Source organism: Pelophylax lessonae (assembly GCF_965119305.1).
Source record: "Pelophylax lessonae genome assembly, chromosome: 5".
Lineage (NCBI taxonomy): Eukaryota > Metazoa > Chordata > Amphibia > Anura > Ranidae > Pelophylax > Pelophylax lessonae.
The window spans coordinates 84,795,155-84,810,826 of NC_138772.1; the positions used below are offsets into that span (position 1 = coordinate 84,795,155).

Consider the following 15,672-nt stretch of genomic DNA (forward strand, 5'->3'; position numbering starts at 1 on the left):
TCTCTCTCTCTGCGGGGGTCTCGAGGCACGCTGTCTCATTGAGGGGCGCTGTAGCGCTGGGTGACATTTCTAAAAAAAAAAAAAATATTTTTTTTTTTACTTTTCAATTTTGTCATACTTTGCTGACGGGTTCCCCTGGTGTTACCATGGACCCTGCTGCACATGTGTCACCACCTGATCCCCTTGAGGTGGCCGCAGGGCCCTCTGATTCTCCGCTCACCATTGATGCGCTTCGGCGGTCCTCGAGGCATTTGTGTCCCGAGTGGAGGTGGCCTGTCAGGGACGGGGGGCTAAAAAGCGACTCCCGCCTACCCCTGTCTTGTCTGATGCCTCAGATTCTGATCCTGAGCCAGTCGCTGCTGCTGCGGGTTCCTCCTCGGGGGCTGCTATCTCGCGACCCCCAGGGATGCCCAAAATGGATTGCTAGGCGCCACCCGTTTTAAGAGTCCCTCTTTAAAGAATGGACGGTGCCACCTTCGGTGGATCCGCTGGTTTCCTACCATTGCTCTGGTTTCAGAGACGTTGACGGAATGGGCCAAGCTGTTACGCCATGATCTGGAGGGGAGAAGTCTTCCCCCCTGCCGTGGCGGAGTTGCTGGAGCAAATGGTGCAGGGGCTACAGTTTGTTTGTGACGCCGCACTAGATGCTGCTCCACTGGTGGGGCGTGTGTCGATCTCGACGGTGGTCCTCCGGCGCATGCTATGGTTGAAGTGCTGGTCGGAGGATCAGGCTTCCAAAAAAGCCTTGACTGATCTCCCTTTTCAGGGGGATCGCCTGTTTGGTGCTACCTTGGATGAGATTATCAAGGATCTCACCGTTCTACCACAGGCTAATAAGGGTAAGGAACCTCGTCGCAGACGGGTACCTTCCTTTTCAGCTCACAAGAAGTTTTTCCGCTCTTCCGGGGCGGGCGACAAGGCGACCCTGGTCTGGTAAGCAAAAATACGGTCCTTCCAGACCTGAGGATAAGACCGCTTCAGCCTGAAGGTGCGCCCCCACCCATATCAGGGGTGGGGGGGGGGTGTCTTCACCGGTTCCCGGACTCGTGGCTCTCCAGGATTCAAGACAAATGGGTTCACAAGGTCATGCGGTTGGGATACAAGATCGAGTTTCGATCGCTTCCACCGGTGCGGTTCTTCCCTTCCAATATGCGATTGTCCCCGAATCGCCTAACGGCTCTGTTGGGGGCAGTGCAGGACTTGATGCAACAAGGAGGGGAGTCCATTCGCACAGTGGTGGCCTCCCTGCATCAGGGGGATTTTCTGGCGTCCATATACATCAAGGATGCCTATCTTCATGTTCCCATTTACGCAGGACACCAGCGGTTTCTGCGCTTTGCTGTGGGAGAGGACCATTATCAGTTTGTGGGCGTTACCCTTTGGTCTCGCTTCTGCTCCCCGGGTTTTCACAAAGGTTTTGGCCCTAGTTCTAGTGCTGTTGCGGCTGTGGGGCATATCGGTCCTGGGCTACCTGGACAACCTCCTCCTTGGTATGGAGTCTCCGCAGGCTCAGTTTCATACGCGGACTCTCCAAAAGGAGATTCTTCTCAAATGGAACCGGATTCCCGATTCCCTGGACAATCGGATCCGGCTGAGCGAGCGGACCAGGGAGTCTCTGGCTGCTCAGGGGCTCTGGTCCCTGGAAGAATCCAGGTGGCCGATAAATGTGTTGGAACTGAGAGCGATCAGGTTTTGCCTGGTTCACTGGATCGAGCATCTTCGGGGCTACCGTCGGCTCTTCAGTCGGACAATGCCACGGCCGTGGCTTATGTCCATCACCAGGGGGACACCAAGAGTGTTCTAGCGGCCGTAGAAGTGGCCGGCATTCTTCATTGGGCGGAACGGTTTGTTCCGGCTCTTTCCGCAGTTCACATTCCGGGCATGGAAAATTGGCAGGCGGACTTTCTCAGCCGTCAGACCTTGGATCAAGGGGAATAGTCTCCTCATCCAGAGGTGTTTCACCAGTTGTGCCTTCATTGGGGCACCCCAGACATGGATCTGTTGGCATCTCGGCTCAACAGGAAGGTGCAGAGGTTTGCACCCCACTCCCGCGATCCAAGGGCGGACGCCGCAGACACACTGGTTGCTCCATGGGGGCAGTATCAGCTGCTGTATGCCTTTCCTCCTCTCAAGTTGCTGCCGAAACTTCTTCGCAGGATAGAGGCGGAGGGAATTCCAGTCATCCTTGTGGCTCCGGACTGGCCTCGTTGAGCCTGGTACGCCGACTTGGTCAGGCTGGTCGCGGACGCTCCTTGGCGACTTCCTCTCAGGGAGGATCTGCTGTCTCAGGGACCGATCTTCCATCCTGCTTTTCGATCGCTGGCTTTGACGGCTTGGCTGTTGAGAGCCAGGTGCTGAAGGACAGGGGTTTGTCTGTTTCAGTTATTCCTACTCTGATTAAAGCGAGGAAAGCGACTTCCAGAAAGATCTATCATCGCACATGGAAGTCTTATATCGCATGGTGTGAGTCCCTCGGGGTTCCTCCACGTTCTTACTCGGTGGCTCGGATATTGGCCTTCCTGCAACGGGGGGTTGAGCAGAAGCTGGCCTTGAGCACTATCAAAGGTCAGGTTTCACCATTGGCGATCTTTTTCCAGAGGCCACTGGCTACTCATTCTTTGGTGCGGAACTTCATCCAGGGGATGCGGCACCTGGTTCCTCCGGTGCGCGCGCCCTTGCCGCCCTGGGATCTTAATTTGGTGTTGTCGGTTCTCCAGAAACCTCCCTTTGAAAATATTAGGAGATTCCCTTGCTTACCTTATACCAGAAGGTGGCCTTTTTGGTGGCTATAACTTCTGCACGCAGAGTGTCGGAACTGGCCGCGTTGTCCTGTCGTTCCCCCTATCTGGTGGTTCATAAGGATAAGGTGGTTCTTCGTCCGAATCCACCCTTCCTTCCTAAGGTGGTTTCCGACTTTCACTTGAATGAGGATATTGTGTTACCTTCCCTGTGTCCTAAGCCCAGTCATCCTCGGGAGTTTGCGTGACACTCCTTGGATGTGGTTCGGGCGATCAGGGTGTACTTGGCTACTACTGATTCTTTTCGTAAGGCTGATTCACTTTTTGTGATCACGGATGGCCCTAGAAAGGGGTTGCCTGTGTCTGCCACGACTATCTCCAGATGGATCAGACAGACAGTGGTGCAGGCTTATTCTATTAAGGGTCGGGTTCCTCCGTTCCCTGTTAAGGCGCACTCTACTCGGGCTCTTAGTGCTTCCTGGGCCTTCCGCCATCAGGCGTCGGTGCTTCAGGTTTGCAAGGCGGCTACCTGGTTGTCGGTTCATACCTTTACAAAAGGTTGATGTGCTGGCATCGGCGGATGCCTCTTTTGGCCGCAAGGTTTTGCAGGCCGCTGTTTGAGGGGACCTTTGGTCTACCTCAGGGGTTTTGTTTTTTCAGGTGGGTCTCATCTGCTTGGTTCAATGAGTCCTCTGTTATTCTGGTTGGCTCTGTTTTGGCCTTCTGGATTGGATTTTATTTCTATTATCCCACCCCTCATTTATGGCACTGCTTTGGGACGTCCCTACGGATATCAAGATATCAGTCCTGCGTCTGTCAATGAGCGACAGAGAAAACTGGATTTTTGACTTACCGTAAAATCCTTTTCTCTTAAGCTCATTGACAGACGCAGTACCCGCCCCTCTATTTTGAGTTGGGTTGGTATGAGTCTCTGACACTGCTTTGTTACATAACTGACATCCTATGCAGGGAGAGAGAGGCTATACCCCCTGGGACTGCCCATGGGTGTGGCCAGAACTTTTTTCCTGCCTAGTGTCCTACTCCTGTAGGGGGCAGTATAACCCTACGGATATCAAGATATCAGTCCTGCGTCTGTCAATAAGCTTAAGAGAAAAGGATTTTACGGTAAGTCAAAAATCCAGTTTTACCAGTATCAATCGCAGACTGTAAGGCCTCATGCATACAGGGCGTTAGAAAAACGAGCTGCAGAGCCACTGTGAATGCCAGGAAAAAGCAGCTGTAAAAACGTGCTTTTAGTAGCTTTTTCCATTGGCGTTAATTTAGCCTTGTTGGCTTGTAGCAGCGTTTTTCTGCCTCCATTCAAATTCAGTGGTCTATGAGCTGTTTTTTATACAGCTTTCTGCCCATTGATTTTAATGGAAGTCGCATCCAAATCGGTGTGGTGCGACTTGCGCTCTGAGTATCTTGAGGGGGAACTCCACGCCATAATGGGAACAAAAATGGTGCTGGGGTCCCCCCAGGTTCCAAACCTGGCCCTTCGGGTCTGGTAGTGATTTTGTGGGGAGCCCCACACCGCAAAAACGGTGTGGGGTCCCCCCAAAAATCCATACCAGACCCTTATCCGAGCATGCAGCGAGGCAGGTCAGGAAAGGGGAGGGGACGACCGAGCAGCCCCACCCCCTCCTGGACTGTACCAGGCCACACGCCCTCAACATGGGGTGGGTGCTTTGGAGCAGAGGGGGCTCTGCACCCCCCCCCACCCAAAAGCACCTTGTCCCCATGTTGATGAGGACAAGGGCCTCTTCCCGACAACCCTGGGCGGTGGTTGTGGGGGTCTGCGGGAAGGGGGCTTATCAGAATCTGGATGCCCCCTGTAACAAGGGGGACCCCCAGATCCCGGACCCCTCCCTATGTGAATGAGTATGGAGTACATTGTACCCCTACCCATTCACCCCAAAAAAGGCAGTGTAGTGTAAATAATGACAAGAGACTGTTTTGAGAAGTCCTTTTTAAAATATCCTCTCCCTCCGGTCCTCCTCCTTCAATGTCTCCAGTGATTATACCGGCTCTGCTCTTTGCAGCTTCTTTTTTAGCTATGGGGGCGTGGCCACCCAGTGACATCACCTGGAGACCCCGCCCCTTATGTCGTCATCTGACGATGCGTGGCGACATAAGGGGGCAGGGGTCTCCGGTTGACATTACAGGGTGGATACGCCCCCATGGCTATGTAAGAAGCCGCAAAGAGCGGAACCTTCATAATCACTGGAGACATCAGAGGAAGACCGGAGGGAGAAGATTTTTAATAAAGGACTTCTTAAAACCGTCTCATCATTTACACTACACTGCCTTTTTTGGGGTGAATGGGTAGGGGTACAATGTACCCCATACTCATTCACATAGGGAGGGGATCTGGGATCTTGGGGGCCCCTTTGTTACAGGGGCGTCCAGATTCTGATAAGCCTCCTGCCCGCAGACCCCCACAACCACCGCCCAGGGTTGTCGGGAAGAGGCCCTTCTCCTCGTCAACATGGGGATAAGGTGCTTTGGGGTGGGGGGGTGCAGAGCTCCCCCTGCTAAAGCACCCCCCCCCCCCATTTTGAGGGCGTGTGGCCTGGTATGGTCCAGGAGGGGTTGGGGCCGCTCGCTCGTCCCCTCCCCTTTCCTGACCTGCCGGGCTGCATGCTCGGATAAGGGCCTGGTATGGACTTTGGGGGGGGAGGGGGGGCTCCCCTCAAAATCCATGACAGACCCGAAGGGCCGGGGTTTGGAGCCTGGGGTGGGGGACCCCCACACTGTTTTTTTTTTTTTTTTTTTCTTCCCATTTTGGCATGATCCTCAGAGCGCAAGTCGCACCACAAGTTTGATCATCCTGATCCAACTTGGATGCGACTTTTATTCAAATCAATGGGCTCCTATAGAGAACCATTGATTTTCACATAAAAAAAAAAAAAAAAAATCGTATAACATGGCTTAACGCTGTATAAGCGGCGTTAAGCAGCCCTTAGCAGCATCAGACGTTTTTACAGCTCTGACCCTGGTCCTCAGAACGCACTGGCCCTGGGTTTTTTTTTTTTTTTTTTCAGCTTGAAAACGCTTATGTCACTTACAACTGCAAAAATGTCTGTGTGCATATGGTCATAAGATAATATGGAGGGGCATTTTTAGGCTGCAAAAAAAACGTCTGATGCTCCTAAATGCAGCTGCAAAAAACGCCCACATGAAATGTTAAATACCACCACGTTTCCCTGGTTTATTGCTGCCATATTGCTGTTTCTGTAGTAATTGCTAATCGTCATTCATCCATTCACAAGAGTACAGCTACAATATGTAGAATTCAGCCTATTCACTACTGACCAGCCATTTTAATGAGAACAGTCTTGTCCAGTCATTATTGATCGACCATGGCATTGGGAACATGGCCTATACATTCGCTACACATCAGCCACGTCACTAAGAATGCAGCCTATGTTTTTGAAGTTTCTCATTTATCCAGGGCAAAATATATCTTATTGTATTCGGTCACTTTCAACTGAACTTGTTGTGTAATGTTGAAGACAATTGCAGCTTGTCCAAGCCATCTTTCAACAAACGAATGCCCCAGCAAAGGACGGTAAATTTTACTGGTCATGGTGCAGTTTTCCTACGCCTTAATGTTGTTCTGAAGGCAGAGGTTTTTTTTTAATCTTAATGCATTCTATGCATGAAGGTAAAAAAAAACACCTCTTTGCAGCAGCCCCCTCAGACCCCCAAATACTTACCTGAGCCCCAACTTGATCGAGCAATGTTGCACAAGAGCCTCGGCTGTCTGGGAACTTTTTCTCATTGTCTGAGACAGCAGCGGGTGCCATTGGCTCCCACAGCCTCGACTCTGGTGCCTCCATAGCAAGCTGCTTGCTGTGGGGGCACTCCGCAGAAAAGGGGGCCAGGAGAGCCTAAAAATGACTCGAAAAGAGGAGGATCTGGGCTGGTTGTGCCAAACTAGTGCACAGAGCAGGTAAGTAATATGTTTATTTTTAAACAAAAAAAAAGATTATCACTTTAAGTCAAGCAACATACTTTTGAAGACTTTGAGGTGCACATTATGGACAGAGGACGACTAGTTCATAAGAGTTGTGAAAGAGGTCATCTAGATAAAGCTGAAACAACCATTGAACAGAGGTGGGGGCCTTTGGTACCACCAGTTTTCCACATGAGCCTTTTTAACACCTCTACCCTAGAGTTTTGACAGTTCACACCACCTGCTGTGTAAATTGAAAGATTAACATTTATAAAGCCTTCCTGACACCAAGGATAAGGATTATATAACTAGAATAGGGTGATTCCACAGTTTTTCCTCCCATCCTATGCACAGGCAAGAACATCTGCCTTTCCATGGTAATTGGATCAAGGTGTCTATACTACCTGTTCTGGATATAAATGCTGCGGCATTTTCCTGACATTTATTAGAACTGAGGAGGTGGTTTTGACAAGCTACAAAATGTCTTTAAGATTACAGAACAAGTCCAGTTGATGCAATAAACTACTACTATATAATGCAGCCAATACAATCGCTATAGATTACCTAAGCTACTGAAAATGCACCCTATGCATTTGCTACAAATCACTGAATTGAGAACCCAGCCTATCCCTTCCCTACAGATCAGCTGCAACATTGAAAACAATGCCTATCCATTTACTGGAGACCAGACACATCACTGAGACCAGTGTCTATCCATTTATTGGAGACCAGACATAGCACTGAGACCATAGCCTATCTATTCACTAGAGACCAGAAACGGCACTGAGAACCCTGGCCATTTGTTACATATGATCAGTCAAGTCACTGGGGATAAGACACATCAATGAGACCAGAGCCTATCAATTCACTAGAAATCAGGCATATCACCAAGAACACAGCCTATAAGTTTGCTAGCGATCAGGCATGTCCCTGGGAACATAGCCTGTCCATTCAGCAGAGATCAGCAACATGCCGATGGCATCACTGCGGACACTGGTCGCCTATGCCCTAGAGAGACCAGTGACCTCTTCTTTGCTACTAGAGACCAGTACAGCAATAATGACAAACAACTAATTCAGTCTTGTCTATTTAGTAAAATTTTAATGTTTGCAGTTAGATTGTATTTCAATCTAAAAATCTATTTTTGGTTTTGAATAGAGTTGGGAAGGATTTGAGCCTCTATTTGGTTACAGCTGTCTGGGGCTTTGTAAGGGAGATCTTCCCTCACTTTCTGTCTATTGACAGTGGTTTTACTGTACAGAAAGTGACATGCATATTAAAACAAACCCCATTAAAAGACAGATGCAAATGAATTTACACACACACTACTTCCCTGAACAATGTGTTCAGTTTTTTATGTGTCCACCTAAGCTAGAGGGATTCTTTATTTGTCATTTAATAACTTTGTATTGCACAGATGTATGTTTATGCAGTTGAGTTACTGCAGTTCACAATGCTTCTCTGTTACTTTAGTGTCCGAGTTAAGAAAATTGTTTGAACCCAGCAGAAAAGTCTTCACAGAAATGAAGAGGTAAGCTCTGCCTTGACTCGTCCTATGTGTGTCATTGGAGAGTTTTCAGGAATCCAGAACATTGTTTTCTTTTACAGGAAGGAAAGAATTGCGAGGCGCTTGGAAGGCATTGAAAATGAAGCACCGCCAATGTTACAAAACAGACTGTTGGAGGAAGACACACCAAGATACACGAGAGCAACAGATGCATATAGTCCACACATAGGTATAAACCTGCAAAGCAGGTCTAACTTTAGGGAGATACTCCACTTTGCCTTGGAAGGGGCAAGCCTCTCTACCAGGCTCAGCTGCTTTGCGGCTGGTGGAGACCATTGCTACTTCACATTTTTCGCGCTGTCTTATTCTGAGCCTTGGAAATCCATAGCCATTATCCTAAAAAAATAGCTTACTAGCCATGGTTCCAGGTGTGATAGTTCCTAATGTTTGGTATTTATTTTTTTTTTTGTATGTTTTTTTGCAATTTGGCACTCTGACTTTAACTGCTAATTGTGCAGTCGTGCAATGCTGTACCCAAACAAAATGTATGTCCTTTTTTCCTACTAATAGAGCTTTTTTTTTTTTTGGTGGTATTTGATCACCACTGGGATTTTAACTTTTTGCGATATAAACGAAAAAAGACCAAAAATTTCTTATAAAAAATATCAAATAAATTCAATTTTTGTCATACATTTAGGCCAAAATGTATTTAGCTACATGTCTTTGATTAAAAAAAAAAAATCTCAATAAGTGTATACATATCAGTATGCTCAAAAGTTATAGCGTCTACAAACTATGGTGTATATACTGAAATTTACGCCGCTTTTACATTCGGACTGCCTATCTCATTTCTTGAGTGCTAAAATCCCCCAAAATTACCCCTTTTTAGAAAGCAGACAACCCAAGGAATTTACTGAGGCATGTTGAGCTCATTGAACATTTACATTTTTTGTCACAGGTGTTTGAAAAATGAGAAAAAATGAAAATGGTTGTCATTGAAATGATATATTGCTCACACATGCCATGCGTATATGTGGAATCCCGCCCCAAAATACATTCTGCTGCTTCTCCGGAGTATGGGGATACCTCATGTGAGACTTTTTGGCAATCTAGCTGCGTACAGGACCCCGAAAACCAATCAACGCCTTCAGGCTTTCTAAGGGCGTAAATTGTTTTCTCTCCTCACTACCTATCACGGAGGCCATGAAATGCCAAGATGGCACAAAACCCCTCCCAAATGACCCTTTTTCAAAAAGTAGACACCCTAAGTTATTTTCTGAGAGGCAGGTTGAGTATTTTGCAGATCTCACTTTTTGTCCCAGAGTTTTGAAAATTAAAAAAATAAATAAAAAAATATTTATCTTTTGATCATTGACGGACACAGCTTCATATCTTCATTGACAGATGGGTTATGCTGCTCTTCATAGGAGTAGGACACTAGGCAGAACAGCGGTAACAAAGCTCGGTTACGCCCGGGACTCCTCCATGCAGACCGCTTCTTGGGGCATATACAAGGCTGCAAATTTTTGGTTGACATGATTTACGAGGGGCCGAATTTTGTGGAGTAGGTCATATCCAGGGTCATTCTGAGGACGACAGAGTTCATTGTCATTGAAATGCATGAACTGCAAGATTCGCAAACCATGATGTTTCCATAAAAATTCTCTGGCAAGGGTCGAATTTTGGTTTGTGGTAATAAATTGATCGGCATATAAATTGCTTTGGTCCACCATAGACCTGTACAGCTCTTCCGTGAAAAACCGTTCATAAAAACCAAGGGGAGTAAAATCGTCTGTTTCCATTTGAATACCGGGTTGGCCAGTGAATGGGGAGGGGGGGCTTTTGGGGGAATTCTTGGTGGCTACAGGATACTACATGTGCTAGTCCCTGCACCAGCTTGAACTGCATTTATGGGACTCGCCACATCACCAAGTGTTACTTCAGTGCTGGCTTGTCTATGACCAAGATGTACTAGGCCGCTGGTGCTTGCCAGTTCACCAGAAGGTTGAGCAGCACTAGTACCAACACTCTGCTGCATACGAGAACCCTACGATTGCTGCACCTCTGCAACACAAGAACGGGGTCGGGTACACCTGACCTTAGCAGGAACCCCTATTCAGTCTTCAGACCTATCTGTCAGGGTGCCGCTGCTCTCTACAGGTTTGAATACTGAGCCTGATTCTGACAGTGAGGCTTCCCCATCACTCTCATCTGTCATGCCCAGCATCGTGTAGCCCTCTTCACTAGTGTACCTCTGTTTGGACATTTTGGCCAATACAATTATAGGTACCTAGTTTGACTCAAAGGTAAAAAAGCCCCTGGTTGACGAGGACTGTTTGAATCCCTACAAAAAAATTTAACTGCTAGCACTATCAGGATTTAGGCCTGACTTTGATAAAGCTGCAGTTTATTGTGCTGTGTATTGGAAGTGACAGTAATCTGCTGCTGGGCGGAGGGGCTAAACACAGGTGCTGACAGGTGTTGGGGCTGATCCTGCTAACACTGCATTTTGGGAACACCAAACAACTGGGGACGCTAGTATAGTTCTGTTCTGATCAGATATTGATCCGTTCAGACACTATACTAGTAATGGAGGTGTTTAGTGTGTGTGTGTGTGTCACTGGCAATCAATGTGGTGGACAATCGGACGCTATCCTGGATTGATGCTAATACTAACTGACGTCACCTGTGACACTAATATAGTGATCAGAAAAAAGATCTGTACACTATAATAGTGATACTGTGTCAGGAAAGTGAATGGGTTAACGGGGGGTCATCAGGGGTTGAAAAATGTGCCTAAATGTACTGTCAGTGTAGTGCTTGTGTATTCAGTATGATGCTGTCTCCTCGAACTGAAAAGGGCTCAAGGAGGGGAGATTGCATAATTTACTGTGCCTGTTCACATTTCACAGGCATAAGATGTTCTGTGATTCGCCAGAACCGATCAGCAGGTCCAGGCCATAAATCATTGGCCTTCACCGGACGAGTGATTGGTTCTGCAGTGAATCCGATCACCGCTGGGTCGGCGCGCGAGCGACGTACATGTACGTCTAATGGCGCAACTGAGCCACCTTGCTGCAGTAAATCTGTGGCGGGTAGTCGACAAGTGGTTAAACTGTATTAAAAGCCAGACTTCCTTTTTTTTCCACATTTTCTACCTATTGTAGCTTTGCACTGCACCTTTCATTTTACCATTTCTACCAGTTCTATTCTCTTTCTATCTCCCTTTGATTGCTCCTAACTTTTCAATGCTCCTTTGCCCCAGCCATTAGTTTTCATGTTGTCTGTACACTCACACTCTTTATAGCAACATATACTGATTGCTTAACACTGCAGGTCATGCACCGTTTATCTTACAGCAACCTTGTAGATGTAGCGTTTTTTGTCAAGGCCAACCACATAACAGAATAAGAGAAAATTGTATGTGGAGAATTACAAACTAAAAAGTGTCCATATACAGTGGTACAGTATTGGGGTCATTGCATACCTCATGAACAAATGCTGTATTAAAACTGGTCAGTGTGGAGTGATCTAAAGTAGGTGCCTTGACCACACCCTTTTTGCCCCTTGCTGCCTCTTCGACTATATGAAAGGCAGATGCCAGATTAAAGAAAGTATTATAGCACAGTACTGCACCCAAAGTGCAGCTTTCTGGTTAAGACTAGATTCTGTGGTCCAACTGCTTCTAAACTGGCAGACATATTTGAGTCTTCTGCTGTCATCCTATATTTTTTGGGAAATCTAAGGGTGAGATACCATAGTTCCTATGGTCATTCCTACCTTGGAGTTTTGTGTATTCTCCCCATTGTAAACTACCTTGCACAGACCACTTATAGTGGTTCTAATGCCTTAAAAGTTCAATCCCCAAATACTAGAATACATTAAGGTAAGAAACCTTAAGTAGCGAAGCCACGGATCCCAAACCATCTCAAATTTGGTTTGTTTATATTGGAGGATGTTAACCATCTTTTCAGTCAACATAATTCAAGTGAGCTTACATTTCATAACTAAAATATCTACATTGCTGCCTCAATGTCCAGTGAGGGGAGAGCGAGAACAGTGCTGCTGCTCTTGGGCATAGTGCTTGATCGCGATTGGTCTCTGGTACGTTTTTGGGGGAGGGGCTGGGACTGATTACATAAGGTTTGTTACCTTAATGCAGAGAATGCATTAAGGTAAAACTCCTTTTTGTCTTTACAACCAGTTTAAGCATAAACTTTTTATCACTGGAGTCTGCAAGGTGTGAAAGAAACCAATGGGTAATTGCACTCTGCAGCATCCCCCAAGAGCTAACCTAACCGTTTTGTTTGATCTGATCCATTACATAAAGTAGAGTATTTTTAAAGAAAGGTCATTTCAAAACTTTCCTTTTTTTTTTTTTTTTTTTTTTTTTTAGGTCACAACAATGATGATGCAGCTTCAGAGTCTTCAATAGAGGCACATTCTAGACTAAGATATCACCATCAGCCAGCAGACAATCTATCTGAGACCTCCAGTATTCCAAGTATGGATGTACATGAACAGGAATCCAAAGCAGAGCGCATAGCACGGTACAAAGCAGAACGCAGACGCCAGTTGGCAGAGAAATATGGACTTCCCTTTGACTCTGAAGCAGATTCAGAATATCAGTCCAGGTACACACGTACAAGAAAGGACAGTGAGACCTCTGAGAAGAGTTCTGGAGTGTTCAAAGACGATGAATCTAAAGATAACAGTTCTGATTATTTTTACCGTCCGGAAAGGAGAGTGCGTCCCACGGACAGTAAACACCATGACATTAACGAGAACTTGATGACAAGAGATGCACTCCAGAACCTAGAAAACAACAACCAGTTTCATGAAATCACACAGACAGATGGCCCCAGTTCAAAACCTACGTCCAGGCAAGGAAACCACCTGGAGGAGCCACCGAGATCACCAAAGTTTCCTAGACGGGGTTCACAGACATCTCCAAAGCGTCCTTTGTCCCCAACCATTTCCTCTCTAGAACCACAACAGCAGTCTGACTCAAGGCAAGGGTAAGTGTGATTTCTGTATTTACAGTTTAGAACTTGAGATTTGTTACATAAGTGTTTTGTTAGTGGTGGGATGTGCTGAGAAAGCTCTGAATATGCTCCAATTGTAACCAACGTAAGAATGCATAATGTTTATCTACATCCCTTTTCAGCTTGTATTCCTGAGAGCCAGCACCACCTATGAAAAGGAAAAACAAAAAACACCCTGGCCAATCAAAATCATGGGTAGCACCTGTGAAAAGCTCTACCTTTCTTGTACAATGTTGTCATTCTTTTGGTAGTAATGAGTAGAATGTGTGGCTTGGGGGGATATGTGTGGGATAAATTTTGCTGATTTCGGAAAGGGTTTTCCTTAGGGGGGTTTCTGACATGCAATGACCCAACTGTACTTGAGGTTTCTTGAGTACATCTGAATTATGTCACTGTTTGATTCAGCATGGTGGCATACCACCAAGCCGAGAGTAAAGACTTTCACCGGGTCCAGTGGTATGCCAGTTTAACAGCCTTGGAGCTTGGTTCCCTCTTGGTATATGCCATGAAAGCTGCTTTAATCTGAGTGGGGTAAATCTCTATAAAACCCTAATCATTGCTAGGTTGAGTTCTTATGTCACAACATAAAATATTAGTTTGGGTGCTCGGGCTTTTCCTGGTTCAGTATTGTGTATGATAGAAACACACATTAGAATTACTGATGTTTTCCCTGTGTGTGCTGTGGACAAGTGCCACTAATTGTATATATAGCATTTTTGCAAAATTACTCTATTGATGCCTACGTATGGCCAACAGCAAATCCCATTATGGATTATAAGCCTACAGTTAAAGAAGAGGCCTACCATATCACTCATGAGAAAATCCACCATATGAATGCAGTGTCAGTATGTACTGCTACAGCTGAGATTTCTTGAATGCTATTCAGGTTAATCACCCAGTATAGGACCTGCAAAATGTATTCAGCCCCTCAGAAGTTTTCATGTATTATTGTCTCACGATACTAATTTATTTTGTAGTTTGCCATCGGAATAACAGAACAGAAACTCTTTGATGTCAAAGTGAAAACAGATCTCTGCAAAGGGATTTAAATTACTTATACTAATATATAACTGCATAGAAGTGTAAAACCCCTTCAAGTCAGCATATACAGTAGTAGATGTTGCTTTCACAACAATTACAGTGAATAGGTAACATGAGCTTTGCACAACAATTTTTTTCCCTATTTAGTGAACTTCTCCAGTTCTGTTAGTTTGCATAGGGATCATCAATGAATAGCTTTTTTTTCAAGTCAAGCCACAAATTCTCTATTGGATTTGGCCATTCCAGGACATTACCTGGGACAAAGATCATCTTCCTAGGCTTAGGTTTCTTGCAAACCACACCAGGCTTTCTTCCAGGATTCCCCTGTATGTTACTTTGATCTGATCTTTTTATACATGCACAACAGTTTTTGGCAACTACAAAAAAATCTGTTCGTATTATGTGGTGTAAATGCCCAACTAAATTATTCAGTTATAGTCCGATCAGGTAGAAATTGTCTTCACACAGATTTTGGTAAATCTACAATCTGGTTGTATTGTACAGCTGGCATAGACAAGGTCCGCATTCACTTTTATCTTCATAAAAATGTTTTCAATAGGGCTTTGTCTTCAAAACTTGTGTACTTGATCATGAAAGATCTAAAATGATATTATTTGTGCATTCCCTGTAGTGGTTTAGTATATTCCACTTTGCTTTTCTGTGACTATTCTCTCAACGGCATCTGGTTCGAACTTAGTATCTTTGCATGAAATTCCTCTTTAGTTTCCCCTCCTCTTTAGATTTTGCAGGAGTACCAGTCAAGATTTATATAGTAAATAATAGGGAAATTCCAATTTTCTTAACCCTAAACCCAGTAAGATCTACCTCTCTCTGTGTTTAAGACGATGCAGGAGTTATGTAGGAAGGTGGTGCTTCTAATAGGGCCTGTTTAAGATTTTGATTGGCCAATCTGCCATTTCTCTGGCTCATCCTTCATATAGGCATCAACAAATTGAAAATAAATTTAATTTTGAGGCACGTACAAAAGGAATCCTTTTAGTAGAAAGTGTTCACTGTGTTTGTAGATCCAAGCCTAATATGGCAACTTGGCCCTTTTCGATAAGCATAATATATTCAAAACCTCATGTAAAACAAGTTCACTCATTTGGATGTATCTTGACCACCACTGGGATCCTTCCAGTTATACAGGGAGTGCAGAATTATTAGGCAAATTAGTATTTTTGAGGATTAATTTTATTATTGAACAACCATGTTCTCAATTAACCCAAAAAACTCAATATCAAAGCTGACTATTTTTGGAAGTAGTTTTTAGTTTTAGCTATTTTAGGGTGATATCTGTGTGTGCAGGTGACTATTACTGTGCATAATTATTAGGCAACTTAACAAAAATCAGATATACAGTATACCCATTTCAATTATTTA

General features: G+C 45.4%; 1 protein-coding gene across 1 annotated transcript in view; it reads left to right on the top strand.

Annotated features, from left to right (window-relative positions):
• Nucleotides 1–15,672, top strand: part of SVIL (supervillin) — a 314,402-nt gene that overhangs the window by 57,317 nt on the left and 241,413 nt on the right. The window contains exons 4-6 of the mRNA XM_082259451.1: nucleotides 8,170–8,227; nucleotides 8,305–8,432; nucleotides 12,600–13,221. Coding sequence (XP_082115577.1) covers nucleotides 8,170–8,227; nucleotides 8,305–8,432; nucleotides 12,600–13,221 — 808 coding nt within the window. The remainder of the gene's footprint in view (nucleotides 1–8,169; nucleotides 8,228–8,304; nucleotides 8,433–12,599; nucleotides 13,222–15,672) is intronic.